The 14,359-nt window shown below is 35.6% G+C and overlaps 1 protein-coding gene across 5 annotated transcripts in view; it reads left to right on the top strand.

Moving 5' to 3' along the window:
- LOC127877611 (3'-5' RNA helicase YTHDC2-like) overlaps positions 1–14,359 on the top strand; it is an 84,492-nt gene that overhangs the window by 1,889 nt on the left and 68,244 nt on the right. For 2 of the 5 annotated variants that reach the window (XM_052423653.1, XM_052423650.1), the window contains exons 1-4: positions 9,940–10,048; positions 10,439–10,642; positions 11,047–11,137; positions 13,681–13,868. In XM_052423653.1, coding sequence (XP_052279613.1) covers positions 10,441–10,642; positions 11,047–11,137; positions 13,681–13,868 — 481 coding nt within the window. In that variant the 5' untranslated portion in view covers positions 9,940–10,048; positions 10,439–10,440. Of the gene's footprint in view, positions 1–9,933; positions 10,049–10,438; positions 10,643–11,046; positions 11,138–13,680; positions 13,869–14,359 lie in introns of those variants that run through there. The other 3 variants (XM_052423651.1, XM_052423654.1, XM_052423652.1) reach the window with 3 other exon arrangements.

The raw sequence follows: 14,359 nt of genomic DNA, 5'->3' as shown, positions 1-14,359 counted from the left end.
ATGTTTGGCAGGCGGGTGGGAAGGAACGATGGTGACTCTGGGTAGGGCTTTGGATGGCTCCATGGTTGGTTCTCGACTGATTTGTTGTCGCGCGCAGCAAGTGGGTGGATGAGGGTGCTTGTCTCGGGGGTCTCCAGCGGTTGGGTGCTCGGGCCGGGGCCGTATGCGGGCGCGGGGGGGGGGGGGGCTCGGGCTCGCTCGGCGTGGGTGCGCTTGTGCGGGGGCGGCGGGTTCTGCGATCTGGGAACTGCAACAATATACAACCCTTCACGACTGACCGACGACCGTAAATTACCGACAGACACCTCCTCTTCCGCTCCAGACAAATGCACAACAATCACATACCACACACTATACACAACCATACACAGATCACCACCAAGGAACCCGGAACACACGGGCGTGGCGCTCTCATACGCGCCACCCGTAATGAGTGGGGGTGTAAGAGAGATACGTGTGTGTGTTCCGGGTCCTACGTACCGGGTGGTGTTTGGATGTGGGTCGCGTTGAGTGTCTTGTACATTAGTAATGTGCGGGACACTCGGCGGGATCCGCTCCTCATCACCACCTTTAGGTAGATAGCACATTAAGGTCTCATTGGCCAACGTGCAACGAACTCTTTTAAAAATTAAAGTATTTGGCGAATACCCGGGAAGCCGGGGTAAATTTGACCTACTTTGACTCTAAAATTAATATTTTCCCCTGAGAGGTCACAGGGGCAGGTCGGGCTACCGTAACCTCGTGAAGAGGCCAGTAGGACCTGTAAATAAACTCTGAAACACACACGGAGTAGTCCGGAGATAGCCGGTGTCACGATTGCGATAAGATAGCGACGCGTCAGTAGCAACGGCTACGATTATCGAGCAAAGTTATGCGAAAATGTTACAGCGCTATGAAAGGCGGCTGTAACTTGGTCAATAATGATCCGATTTTTATAAAATAAAGTTTCATAGAAACATGAGTAATTATTTTTTTTTATAAAATCTCGATTTTATTTACCTACAATAAGAATTTATAATGCCGCGATCGTTGAAGAAATAGCGCTAAGAACTTCCAAATCGCGGCGAGAATGCTGTTGAATAGTTTTTTTGAAAGGCTTTTGCTGATAAAATATTCTTGTATAATTTGGTATTTCAAACAGTTAAAACCTTATAAAATATTATTATTTCAAAACGGATAGATATATGTGGACACATAGATCTAGGTCTCTGATTAAAACAACATTACAGTATAATAAATGCTATGATCGTTCGATCCAAAAACGGTTTCAGTTAGACTTATTTCAATATTGATTGTGTAGATTTTTTCAATTGTTTAATTCTCTTTTTATTTAGATCTTATTCATGAGTTATAGGTTATTAAAGTTTTGTTTGTAATCCAGTTTTTTTTTCTTTTGGTAGTTAAATTAAGCTTTCAGTATCGTGGGCTAGGATTTCGCGGAAAGAAAAAAACAACAACATTTCACGCGCGTGTTAATCGTCGGATCAATTAGTGAACTGAAGAAGATGCTTTGTGTGTTTTTTCTTTATTCTTGAGAATTAATAAAAGAAGGGATCCTAACTTCAATTATCAGTTTGCGTTGTTGATTGATTTTGTGTGATCAGTGGCCGCGGCCGGCGAATTATAGTCATCTCACAGCTTTTGTTTGTGTTTTAATAGTAATCTCACAGCTATCTGTTAAAATATGTTAACTTGCATGTGTAACATTGACAGGAAAATTGGTAATACTAATAAAAGATATTAAATGAGAATTTTAACCCATACATTGTACTTTCATCTTGTTTTTTATTCATATCAAGATAAACATATTACCCAGAATAAAAATCTTATTTCTTCGATTTGAGGTGAATAATGACGAAGTTTTTCACAATGAACCAAAGCACCTTTGACGACATGTGTGTATAATAGGATAAAAGAGCTTAAAATTGTACCATCTTTGTACAAGGCCAAAATCCTTTAAAATGAACATTTTCCTCCAGTTTAGTTTATTCATACCTAGATTAACATATCACCAAGCATAAAAATCTGACTTAATCTATTTGGGATGAAAAATGAAAAAGTTTATCAAAAAGAACAAAAACACGTTTGACAGCAATCTTGTACAACAGAAGAAAAGAGCTTAAAATTGTACCAACATTGTATAAGGCCAAATACTTTGAATTGATTATTTTCTTATGGTTTGTTTAAATCTATACTTAGATTAACATCTTGCCTAGCATAAAAATCTTACTTCAACGATATGGGATGAGAACTAGAAAAGTTTGTCAAAAAGAAACAAACCACTTTGGCGACAGGTGTGAAAAATGATTGAATGGAAAAACAGTATAGACCAATTCATTGTTATTGTTTTGATTCCGAATTTTCGCGCATGCGCAATGCGCTGGTAGGCAAAAGCACTGGGTACAGTAACGATAAACATTATGTCATATAGATAACGGCACGTGTTTAGTCAATATATCGAAAACATTAACAACAACATCATAAAACCTTAATACTATTAAAGATATTGCATTTTTAATGTCAATATTGTTTAATTAATTCTTATCTATAAAAAATATATACTCGTTAGTCATTGACCTTATCGCGATGACGTCACAAAAGGGGAAGTCCCTTAGCGACGGTGAAAACAATGCCCTAGATACGTTCGATTTACTACGCTGATTGAGCACCTCTGCTGATATTTCGTCAATTGCATTCCTATTGGGAAGTCGATAGATAATTAAATGTCCTGTAATTGGTGTTTAAAATGTCTTTTGAATATTCGGAAGGGGGTCTTCCTAATTATAGAAGGGGGTCTTCCTAAGTATAGATTTACGCGTCAGTAGCAACGGCTACGATTATCGAGCAAAGTTATGCGAAAATGTTACAGCGCTATGAAAGGCGGCTGTAACTTGGTCAATAATGATCCGATTTTTATAAAATAAAGTTTCATAGAAACATGAGTAATTATTTTTTTTTATAAAATCTCGATTTTCGAAAGCCCGATATGATCAGAAAATAAAACTAATTGGACTTAATGAATGTCCGTACAAATTGCAAGCTGGATGTTGGAAAAATGACCCGACCAAGTGGCCGATGATCGAGTACTGCGACATTCATGATTAACTTTCTCACTGAGACTACGGGTAAATTCGTTTATTCTGTAATAATGGGAGTATCCTTGTAGATGTTGATGTAATGAGTATTGTCGTTCTTTTCAGGGTTCATTCATCTTCGAACATTATAATTATATTTCTACTAATACTATGTCAATTTATCATGCTAATGTGAAGCTGTAAAATACGTAGGGACATCTAGTACATGACTTACTGAAAGCCTTAGTTGTGTTCATTGTAATGAGTACGAGTGACAAATATTAAAATTAACACACATATATCTGTATAAATATTTGTTTTTCAAACATTATTTACCCCCGTTTCTGTTAAACGTAATTTCTTTTTTATGATGTCGATCGTTTATTGTCGTAACATTAAATCTTAATACGGAATGACGTCTTTTTAATTAACTGATACACGCTAAATACGTTACTTGTTTTTTTACGTAAATTTTATAATTATCACACACTTTAATAAATTAATCGGGCTAGTATCTTTACGGTGTAAATTTCTGATAATCTAAATGGACATGACTTTATATTTGACCATATGTCACATATCTAATTTAAGCAACTGTTAAGTACATCGGCGTTAATTATTCATCCAAATGACTGCTTAATACTACCAGAAAGAGGAGACAGACTGACTAATGGGATTGTTTACCCTCGGGACTTCGGTTATAAACCATTGCCCGAGCACACTGCTTAACATAAAACTCTGCATAAAAAGGTCGAAAACGGCCACTGTATATTCAATTATTTCGGCATTAAAAATTTGGCGTAAATGACTGCTCAGTATGACAAGAGATGACATAGAGGTATCATAAATTGTGTTTAATGACCACATGTGGTTTATGCAGAGCCCCAAGTATAGGTCCCCAGCTGGCTCTATGACACCGTGTTTTCTTTGTCTGGACAGTATCCAATCATAACAAGATAATCGGTTTGTGATGAAAAAAGGGGCATTCAAATACCTAACATGCGGAAACAAAAAGTGTCGAAATTGGTGTGAATTAAATAAAAACAATAACATTTATCACGAGAGTTTATTTAATACGTAACAAGGTAATAAGGTAACAAATATAGAGGTTCAAATCAGCTACTAGGGCCTATATGTTGCATATATTAAAAATTTATTGGTTGTTTGTTTTTATCCTTATTTGTGTTCGTTCATTAAATTAAATTAATTATGAAAGAATTTCTATTTCTGGGTATTTTTATTCTAAAAAATGGTCGCGAAGATGTGCCTTAACTTAAGAAAATTGCGAGCAGTGTTAAATATTTCAATGCAAATAAAATGGCGACAGCGCTTTTGTTTTCACCGTCGTCAAGGGGCATGTAACTCTAACTGACGCATGTGCCCGGATGTTGCGATAAGGTCAATTAGCATCAAGGTAAAGGTGGTCTGAAGACTAAACACCGACAATTTCACAAAACAAAGCTATGCATTAGCCGTTTTATTTCTTGCAAAAGGACTTCAAAAATTACAAAAAATAATACTGCTTCCCATTATATAATTATAATTATCAATTATATGAGTATAAAAGTGTGATCAAAAATATGAGTGAAAGACCAATTCACGCGTGACGTCACGCGCACCTGCTTGTTTTTATCCGTGCTGCTCTGGTAGGCAAAAGAAAGATAGATCAAAGGGGAGATATCGAGCATGATATTAATTGTCACGCTCTATATCTATATTAGTATACATATCAAAATATATTAAATAATGTATTTAATATAGATATAGAGCGTGACAATTAATATCATGCTCGATATCTCCCCTTTGATCTATCTTTCTTTTGCCTACCAGAGTAGCACGGATAAAAACAAGCAGGTGCGCGTGACGTCACGCGTGAATTGGTCTATAAAATAGTACAAATTGTATAAAGGCAAAATCCTTTAAAATACCTCATTTTCGTCTACTTTTTATAAATCATACATCGATTAACATCTCACCTAGCATAAAAATCTTACGTTATCAATATGTGATGCTTAATGAAGATGTTTAAAAAAATGCTTCGGGCCTTTCAATTTTTAAAAAATTATCGAAAATTAACGAATCCAGTGTTCTCTTTCAATTTCCGATAAATTAATAATAAATTAGAATAACAACTACCAAAACCTAAAGAATTATCAACACAGAAAATAAATACTTATTTTTATTAACACAAAAAATATTCAATATGTCTTTTTTCGGCGACCGACTTTGCTCACTACGCGACGTTCGTAACGTTGCGCTTTCAGACATTCATTGCTCTGCAAACTGACAACCGAGCACTAAAAACACCAATTAACACACTAAGATTGTTAATAACAATATCAATATAATATAAACTACCAGATCATGCTCAGAATACCCTACGACAACAAATATTAACGACTAATTACGAAGAATAATTGATTGCTTTATAACAAAATGGCCGACAGTAGCTGGAACAGAGAAGAATCTACAGGTACACCGGCATCTCCAAAATCAATGTCACGTGACCCGCGTCCGCCGTTAGATATTATCGCATATCGCTATCGCGAAGAGGAGAGTTTCCAATCTGTGTTATCTATAGGTCTTTGTTTGAAGCCATAAATTTGACCTTTGACCTTGAATGATGACCTTGACCTTTAGCCACTCAAATTGTGCAGCTCCGTGAGATACACATGCATGCCAAATATCAAGTTGCTCTGTAAAATATTAAAAAAGTTATGACCAAACTTTAACGAAGGTTAAAGTTTTAGGAAAGAAAAATACAATGATATTTAACCTTTGACCTTGAAGGATTACCTTGACCTTGACTTTTCACCACTCAAAATGTGCAGCTCCATGAGATACACATGCATGTCAAATATGAAGGTGCTATCTTCAATATTGCAAAAGTTATAAAAGTTGAACCAAGGTTAAAGTTTTGTGACACACACATACAATGATTGACTGTTACAATGACAGACAGACAGACAGGCCAAAAACAATATACCCCTGATCTTTCGATCCGGGGGCATAAAAAACACATACACACTTTCCTCAAAAGCGTCAATATTTTCTGATATGATACAGTGTCGTATCGTATATACTGCCGGTTAGCCAGTAACGCACAAGTATTACCGCTTTAATCCGTTTCGATTAAGCGCCTTGACAATTTCACACCTAATGATCATCAATTCATCAAGCTCTCTTTCCAAAAACATATAAGTGAGAAAGTTTAAAAAGCAAACTCTATGTCACCAGTAATTTGTAGAACACTCCAAATTTCTGAAGAAAAAACATTTGTACCACTTTATATAAGCTTGTAAGATCGCACCTAAGCTATGCCGGCTCGGTCCGGTTCCCTCATCTCGAAAAACATAATCACCTTATTGAAGGTGTACAAATACGTGCCACAAAACAACTCCCAGGCTTTAACAACTTGAAATATAAAGAAAGACTTAAAAAACTTAAACTCCTAACGCTCAATTAAAGAAGACATCGAAGAGATATGATTGAAATCTATAAAATTTCAAGTGGCAAATATAACCAAGAAGAGGCATACTTTATTAAATGGAGGAAAGATCATTCAACGCGTGAAACTACTAGAGAAAATGCAAACAAAATACTGCTTTACACCGAGATCAGTAAAAATCTGCAATAGTCTCCCAGACCATGCAGCAAGTGTTAAAACCATAAATTCATTTAAGAATATAGACTTGACAATCACTGGAAAAAAAACAAGATATGCTATATAACTACAAGGCAGCGATTAATTGTAACACCAGAAGTCACATAAGTCGCGACCTTGAAGATTATAATGAAGATTTTGAATCCGGCGTAGAGGCTTGACTTGTGCTGGAAATTATCCATAAGTATCCATAAGAAATTCGGACCGACAATAGCTTTAAAACAACTATCGATGTAATAAATATTAAATTATTATATGATAAACACTATTCACACACACAGGCGTTCTTCTTATTTATGCATTTTTTTCTGATAAAGAATGATACAGTCTGTTCTTGCATCATCGTTGTGGACCACGGCTTGTCATTCTGTTACACCCATTACCTATTAATAGAACTCGATTGGTCGTTTTCGGCTTGGATACTACTTAAATGTACACTTGGTACTTAAGTATACTTAAATGTACACCCGATACGGAAAATATACTGAAACGTACCTGAAAATTGTAACGCTAAAGTGTTCCTTGTCGCCTTTTTTCACATTATTTATGTTTTTTTATGCCAATATTCTGTAAAATGGCCTCAATATAATCGAAATTTCTACTCAAACAGCATGTTGAGGCAGATTTTGTTCAAAGAGATTTTTTCGTAGCACGTTTTACGACATCGGATTTTCAGCGGGAATAAACTTGAGTACAGTCCAAATTTGACGGGTACGTGTTGGTATATTTTCCATACCATGGGTACATTTAAGCATACTTAAGAGTACACAGGGTACAATTTAGTAGTACCCGAGTCGACATAAACCAATCGAGCATTAATGGAGCATAGCGGAGGGGCTAAAACGTGGGGACCTGACGAGGTTTTTAGCCATATTTTATTATGGAGCAAAACGTCAATGACGGGAATATGCTAATCTAAGGCCATTGGAATAATTATTGTATTTTTATTGGACAATTAACAATGGTATCATTTATCATATGCTTCTTAAATGGTTATCTTTTGTTTTTATGCCCCCCTTCGAAGAAGAGGGGGTATATTGCTTTGCTCATGTCGGTCTGTCCGTCTGTCGGTCGGTCGGTCTGTCGGTCTGTCGGTCCGTCCACCAGGTGGTTGTCAGACGATAACTCAAGAACGCTTGGGCCTAGGATCATGAAACTTCATAGGTACATTGATCATGACTCGCAGATGACCCCTATTGATTTTGAGGTCACTAGGTCAAAGGTCAAGGTCACGGTGACCCAAAATAGTAAAATGGTTTTTGAATGATAACTCAAGAACGCATACGCCTAGGATCATGAAACTTCATGGGTAGATTGATCATGACTTGCAGATGACCCCTATTGATTTTGAGGTCACTAGGTCAAAGGTTAAGGTCACGGTGACCCGAAATAGTAAAATGGTTTCCGGATGATAACTCAAGAATGCATACGCCTAGGATCATGAAACTTCATGGGTAGATTGATCATAACTCGCAGATGACCCCTATCGATTTTGAGGTCACTAGGTCAAAGGTCAAGGTCACGGTGACCCGAAATAGTAAAATGGTTTTCGGATGATAACTCGAGAACGCATATGCCTAGGATCATGAAACTTCATAGGTAGATTGATCATGACTTGCAGATGACCCCTATTGATTTTGAGGTCACAAGGTCAAAGGTCAAGGTCACGGTGACCCGAAATAGTAAAATGATTTTCGGATGATAACTCAAGTACGCTTTTGCCTAGGATCATGACACTTCATAGGTACATTGATCGTGACTCGCAGATGACCCCTATTGATTTTTAGGTCACTAGGTCAAAGATCAAGGTCACAGTGACAAAAATCGTATACACACAATGGCTGCCACTACAACGGACAGCCCATATGGGGGGCATGCATGTTTTACAAACAGCCCTTGTTTATCAATAAGGTTAGATATAGCAGAATATAGAACTGGCAACTGCATTCATGCAAGAGTCCAACAGGCACAAAGATTTCTGCAACAGTCTTACTGTTTCTTTTAAATACATGTATAAGAATAATGAAACTCAACAAACATTATAAAAAACATTATAAGAAAGAAATTACGGTTAGCATTCTCTAACAAATCAAATCTAACAAACAGATAGGTCATTATAGTTGATTTATATGGTTTTATCCTTGACTTTTATGTACTCCAACACTGCAAATCATCTGTCATTAATACTTGAAAAACTAAGATGTCGCCCATGCGTACTCAATATGTTATGTCCGGAGGTCACGGTCTGGTCCACACTGTTTAGATCTACAAGACACCGAGCACTTAAGAATATTATATAAGTAGGAATATTCAATAATTGCTTGAATTTTGAATCGCACATTACATTAAAGTGATATTATGGGCATCTAACAGTTTATAGGTGTCTATCGCAACTGTTGTTTATTTTTGGTGTTTTCACTTCATATACACTTATATTTGCTAAAGCAGCATCAACATACTTAAACAACATCATGGAAAGAGAAAAATAATGCATTTGAATATCAACTGTACTTTCGTTTGACAACTGATCATGTATGTAAGATTTGAACCTAAATTTAGTTTTAGTGCAGATTCGTTCATACGACACAAAGACACAATTTTGTTTTACGGATCATTTCGGCTAACAGGACTGGGTGGATCACGTAAGAATATCGAATATAAAATATATTTTTATAAACAACTGGTAGCAAGATGAGTTGCAGATAATTGATCAGTAACTACATTTTAACGAACTCTTTTGACCTGTTAATTCCTTTCAGCTCAATTCAACAGTGCACAATGCCCATAATATCACTTTAACAGTCTCTATCAAACACTTTGTAATGAAATATCACCAATTGAAGTCTCTATAAATTTAAATGCTCCATGCATATTTCTTGGTTCTGAGTCTATTCTTTATTCTGTAATCTAAGAACTCTCTGTCTACTCTCTGTGCTTACGTTACATTAAGTTGGGAACCAGTCTGAAGTATCGTTCGTCTGCAATTCACATACCGTCTTATCCTATGTGCTAATAGAAAGGATTTATGGTATAATCGTTTACTAAAATGTTGAGGATTTCTTATAAAATAAATAATCTTTAATTATAAAATGTACTAGGTATTACAACAATATTCTATCTTTTTACATATTAAAACATTTTATTTTTGTAAATGCGAGTTTATACGATTATTAAAACGAGTATATTTTAATAAGGAGATGAATCAGTCCACCTCTTGTATATAACTCCTGTTGGTTCACATTCAAATGGCAGCTGCTATCGAAGAAAATATTCAACTCTTAACCTAAACTCAACATTCAATGTTAGTCGTGTGCGTACTTTTTTTGATACAAAAGTTTCATTTTCATTCGGTGTTGAACATTTTACTTTCATCTTTTCTTATATCGATAACCAGTTGACTGTAATTAATCTCAAATAACAAAGATATGTTTTATTATTGCAAAATGAAAAGTGAAAGTAGACCTGCACTGCAGTCAAACTTACAGTTCCATCTTAAAGACTAAGTTGGTTGAAAGTTCTTTCATAAGTGTCAAGAGTACCATATATGGCTTGCAGTTTTTATAACTGGCAGGCCAGCTATTGTGTAACTCATTACAAAACCTCCGAAAATTAGTTTCACTTTTATGTTTGTTCTGATGCAGACTGTTATTTGTCATATTTCTTATGATCCTTATTAAAAAATAGTACTGTTGGTATTCAGCCATGCCAGGTAAACCAAACCAGCGCCCATCCAGTGCAGGGGGGCGCAGCTCAGGTCAAGGCTCTCGCGGGGGCAGAATGCCAGACTGGGGGCTGAGGCCCACACAGGGGCCCAAACTCCATGAAGATGCGTGCATCAGTGAGGAGGTCAAGATTGGTATCAACCTAGCTATTGAGAGGTTCCGCATGAACGAACAACAGAAAGGTGTGAAACTTGTTATTACATGATAACGTCATTATAGTCGGATCATACTTTAACTGAACACATTGTCTGAAGTTCCATGGCTTAAACGACTTCAGGTACTTGAAACAGAGATATTGTTCTTACACTGACAACATTTACCAGGTAGGAGACTGCTATTTTGTTCTGTGACAAAGTTCTTGATTATTATGTTATGGAAGAACCATATGTTACAAAAAATTATACAACACATTTTTACAGTTAAGTGATCAACAGTTACATAAAACTGCTTCAAACACCTTTTAAATGAGAAAAGTACATTCATAGTTTATTAAGCATACTCATTACAAGATATATAATATTACATGAACTTTATAGTTCAAATATTAAAATTGTTTAAACTGTTCTTGTTGTTGTGTGTCTGGCAGAGCTGGAGTTCCCATCCTCACTAACTGCCACTGAGAGAGCTTACATCCACAGACGGGCAGAGGAGCTGGGGCTCAAACACAAGAGCAGGGGGTGAGACACGCAACATAGGGATGTCTTCTATGTATGCAAGTGTAAATTGTGTTTGCAGTATCAACCCAGATTAGCTTGAGTTTTCCACACATGAATATATGTTTATGAAATTTTTCGTTTAAAGAACGCCGGAAGTCTCTTCTTCAACAAAAATGCACTTTAGGCGGAAAGTTATTCTCCCAGATACCCAGCTAGCACAAAAACTGATCCTAACGTTAGCCCAAACGTTCCAGAAACGTTGCACTGCAACGTTCTCCTAACGTTAAAATGTATGGTTCGCTTAACGTTCCCAAAACGTTGCGAATAACGTTATCATTTAACCTAAAACAAACCTAAATCTAATTGTCATATTGAGGTTGAAAACCAACACATCTTTATTATACACATGTTTCTTGCATGAATGTAATTAATACAAATATATATCATCGCATTGTTGTTCTTTTTTGTCATGAATCTGGATCTGTTCGGATGTCTTCCCAGTTGTCCTGGAAGTACAAAAAAATATCAGAATGACCTAAGTTTTTTAATAAATAAAACGGAGAAAAAATGACAAGACATACATTTACCGCATGAATAACACATACATATATGTGTCATCTTGAACATACACATATATGAAACCGAATGTTCATACATTGTAAAATAATCAAGCGTTACAACATCTTTAAATTAAATAATGTATTTTATGACTATCAATTTGTAACTAAATTTGAAATTAACCTACAAGATCAATATTTCAATCATGTCATGACCAACAAACACTTTTCATAAACTACTTTTTACATAATTATATATTTCAATTTAGAATTTAATAAAATTAGATCTAATAATTGAGGTTAAGATAATTTTGTGAATTTTATTTCTTTTTCAATTAACGGTAAATTCGATTATCGTTGTTCGAAATAACGGTGTTGAAGTGTACATATTTATTTTTTACGTTATTACATGTGTTTTCAAGAATGTTGCCAACAACAAATTGCTAACAAAAAATGACTAAGTGAACGTTAGTATATTTAAATGTGGTACGAAGTCTCTATGGTACGAGTTTCCCCATAATTCCGAATTTGAATTTAAAGCAAGTGCATAATGATATCAATTTTAATATTACAAATTGAAATAACAATAAAAACCTACCTGCAAACTGTTGATAATCGTCGATTGTAGGATCCAACAGTTACTGCTCTTATTATTGAACAAAAAGGTTAACATTCAACAACAGCAAAGTTTGAAAATCCAAATAGCCAGTACTGAGTAGGTCAGTGAACAAAGGAATCGAGTGGCGCGCACGCAGGAAATCTGCTGTGTAACAGTATAGGCCTTCAATTGAATGCATGAGTCATACGCCGTGCCACTCTGTTAGTATATACATGCATGCCTCCGCAGTTTACTCAGTCTATTGCTAGCGCTCACCACATACACGCACACTATCAAGTTGCCTGATAATATATTTATTATGGATGTATAATAAACTTATAAACAAAACATGTAGTTTATTAAGAACACCATAAACATGCTGGTTAAGATAACAAGAGAATCATGCTTGCAAACATTCGAAGATACACAACCGGGTCAAAATGCAAATCTACTAATAAACGTATTTTGTAAAAAAAAAAACAACAAAAAAAACATCAAATTCTTTATGAAAACGTATAACAATTTAATGTACATGTTTATATTGTGTAGTTTTTAAACGTTCTTATTACAAACTTTTGGAATGTAACTTTGAACTTTGGTTTCCCGATAACGTTCCGACAAAAATGTTGTAAGAACGTTACAGGAACGTTACACTTTTAAAGTCAACCAATACATCCTAGGAGCGTAAAAATATACTATTCAAATGTGACTTTCATAATATATATTTCATATAACTAAAATAAGTTACGAATAATTATAGTTTGATTTTTGTTACAACATTCTGAAAAGGTTCTGTGAATGTTCTGTGTGATCATAACCTAAGCATATGTGGACTTCAAAGGCTTATCTTGACGATATTTTAAGCTGGTGGATTAAGCCCTGATTTCCCATTTTAAGCTGGTGGATTAAGCCCTGATTTCCCATTTTAAGCTGGTGGATTAAGCCCTGATTTCCCATTTTAAGCTGGTGGATTAAGCCCTGATTTCCCAGATCATGGCTCTTACATTTTTCAGCTGAACTCACAGAATACTTCATTTTGTAGTGTTAATAAAATCTTTATTCTTTTTCTTATTGAACTTGTAGGATGTGTCACTACAAGCAATTGAGGATTAGATTATTAGAAATTTCATTATTTTATTGAATGTTTATCTGACTTTGTTTCTGTTATAACCAGCTCATGGAATAGAGTTATCATGGTTAAGAATAAGGAACTCAAAAAAGTACAAAAATGACATGTTTAAGATGAAATTAGTGCTACTTTTTATATGGGTCAAACTTTGCTGGAAAAATGTTGCTCAATATTAAAAGAAGCTCAACATTATCCACAAGAGCCCTACTACCGTAGTTATACTGGAACCCGATGTATTAAACTTAAATTATTTTTTTAAATACTATATTTATATTTACAGACAGAATGCTTCTCGCCATCTGGTGCTGGCTAAGAAGGAAGGGACCAAGGCGGACATCCGAAGTGCAGTGTTGCAGCTCGTCCGTAGCTCCAAGTTTCAGATCGCCAACCTCCTGCAGAGATTCCCACTCACAAGCAAGGAGAAACTGGAGCTGCTTCCAAACATGGATAAAGCTATGGTCAATGAAGGTGTGTTCAACATTCCTTGGCAGTTTATGTTCTAAGAAGGGCCACATTTTGTAGAAACTTGTTTTATTAGCTCATCTTTTTTTTGAAAAAAATCTATGAGCTATTGTCATCACCTTGGCGTCGGCGTTCGGTTAAGTTTTGCGTTTAGGTCCACTTTTCTCATAAAGTATCAATGCTATTGCATTCAAACTTGGTACACTTACTTACTATCATGGGGGGACTGGGCAGGCAAAGTAAGATAACTCTGGCTTGCATTTTGACAGAATTATGTGCCCTTTTTATACTTAAAAAATTGAAAAATATTGGTTAAGTTTTGTGTTTAGGTCCACTTTTTTCCTAAAGTATCAAAGCTATTGCTTTCATACTTGCAACACTTACTATCGTAAGGGGACTGTGCAGGCAAAGTTATGTAACTCTGACTGGCATTTTGACGGAATTATAGGCCCTTTATACTTAAAAATTTGGTTAAGTTTTTGTGTTTTGGTCCACTT

The sequence above is a fragment of the Dreissena polymorpha genome, chromosome 4 (assembly GCF_020536995.1).
Source record: "Dreissena polymorpha isolate Duluth1 chromosome 4, UMN_Dpol_1.0, whole genome shotgun sequence".
NCBI lineage: Eukaryota > Metazoa > Mollusca > Bivalvia > Myida > Dreissenidae > Dreissena > Dreissena polymorpha.
This window is presented reverse-complemented; position numbering and strand designations above follow the sequence as displayed.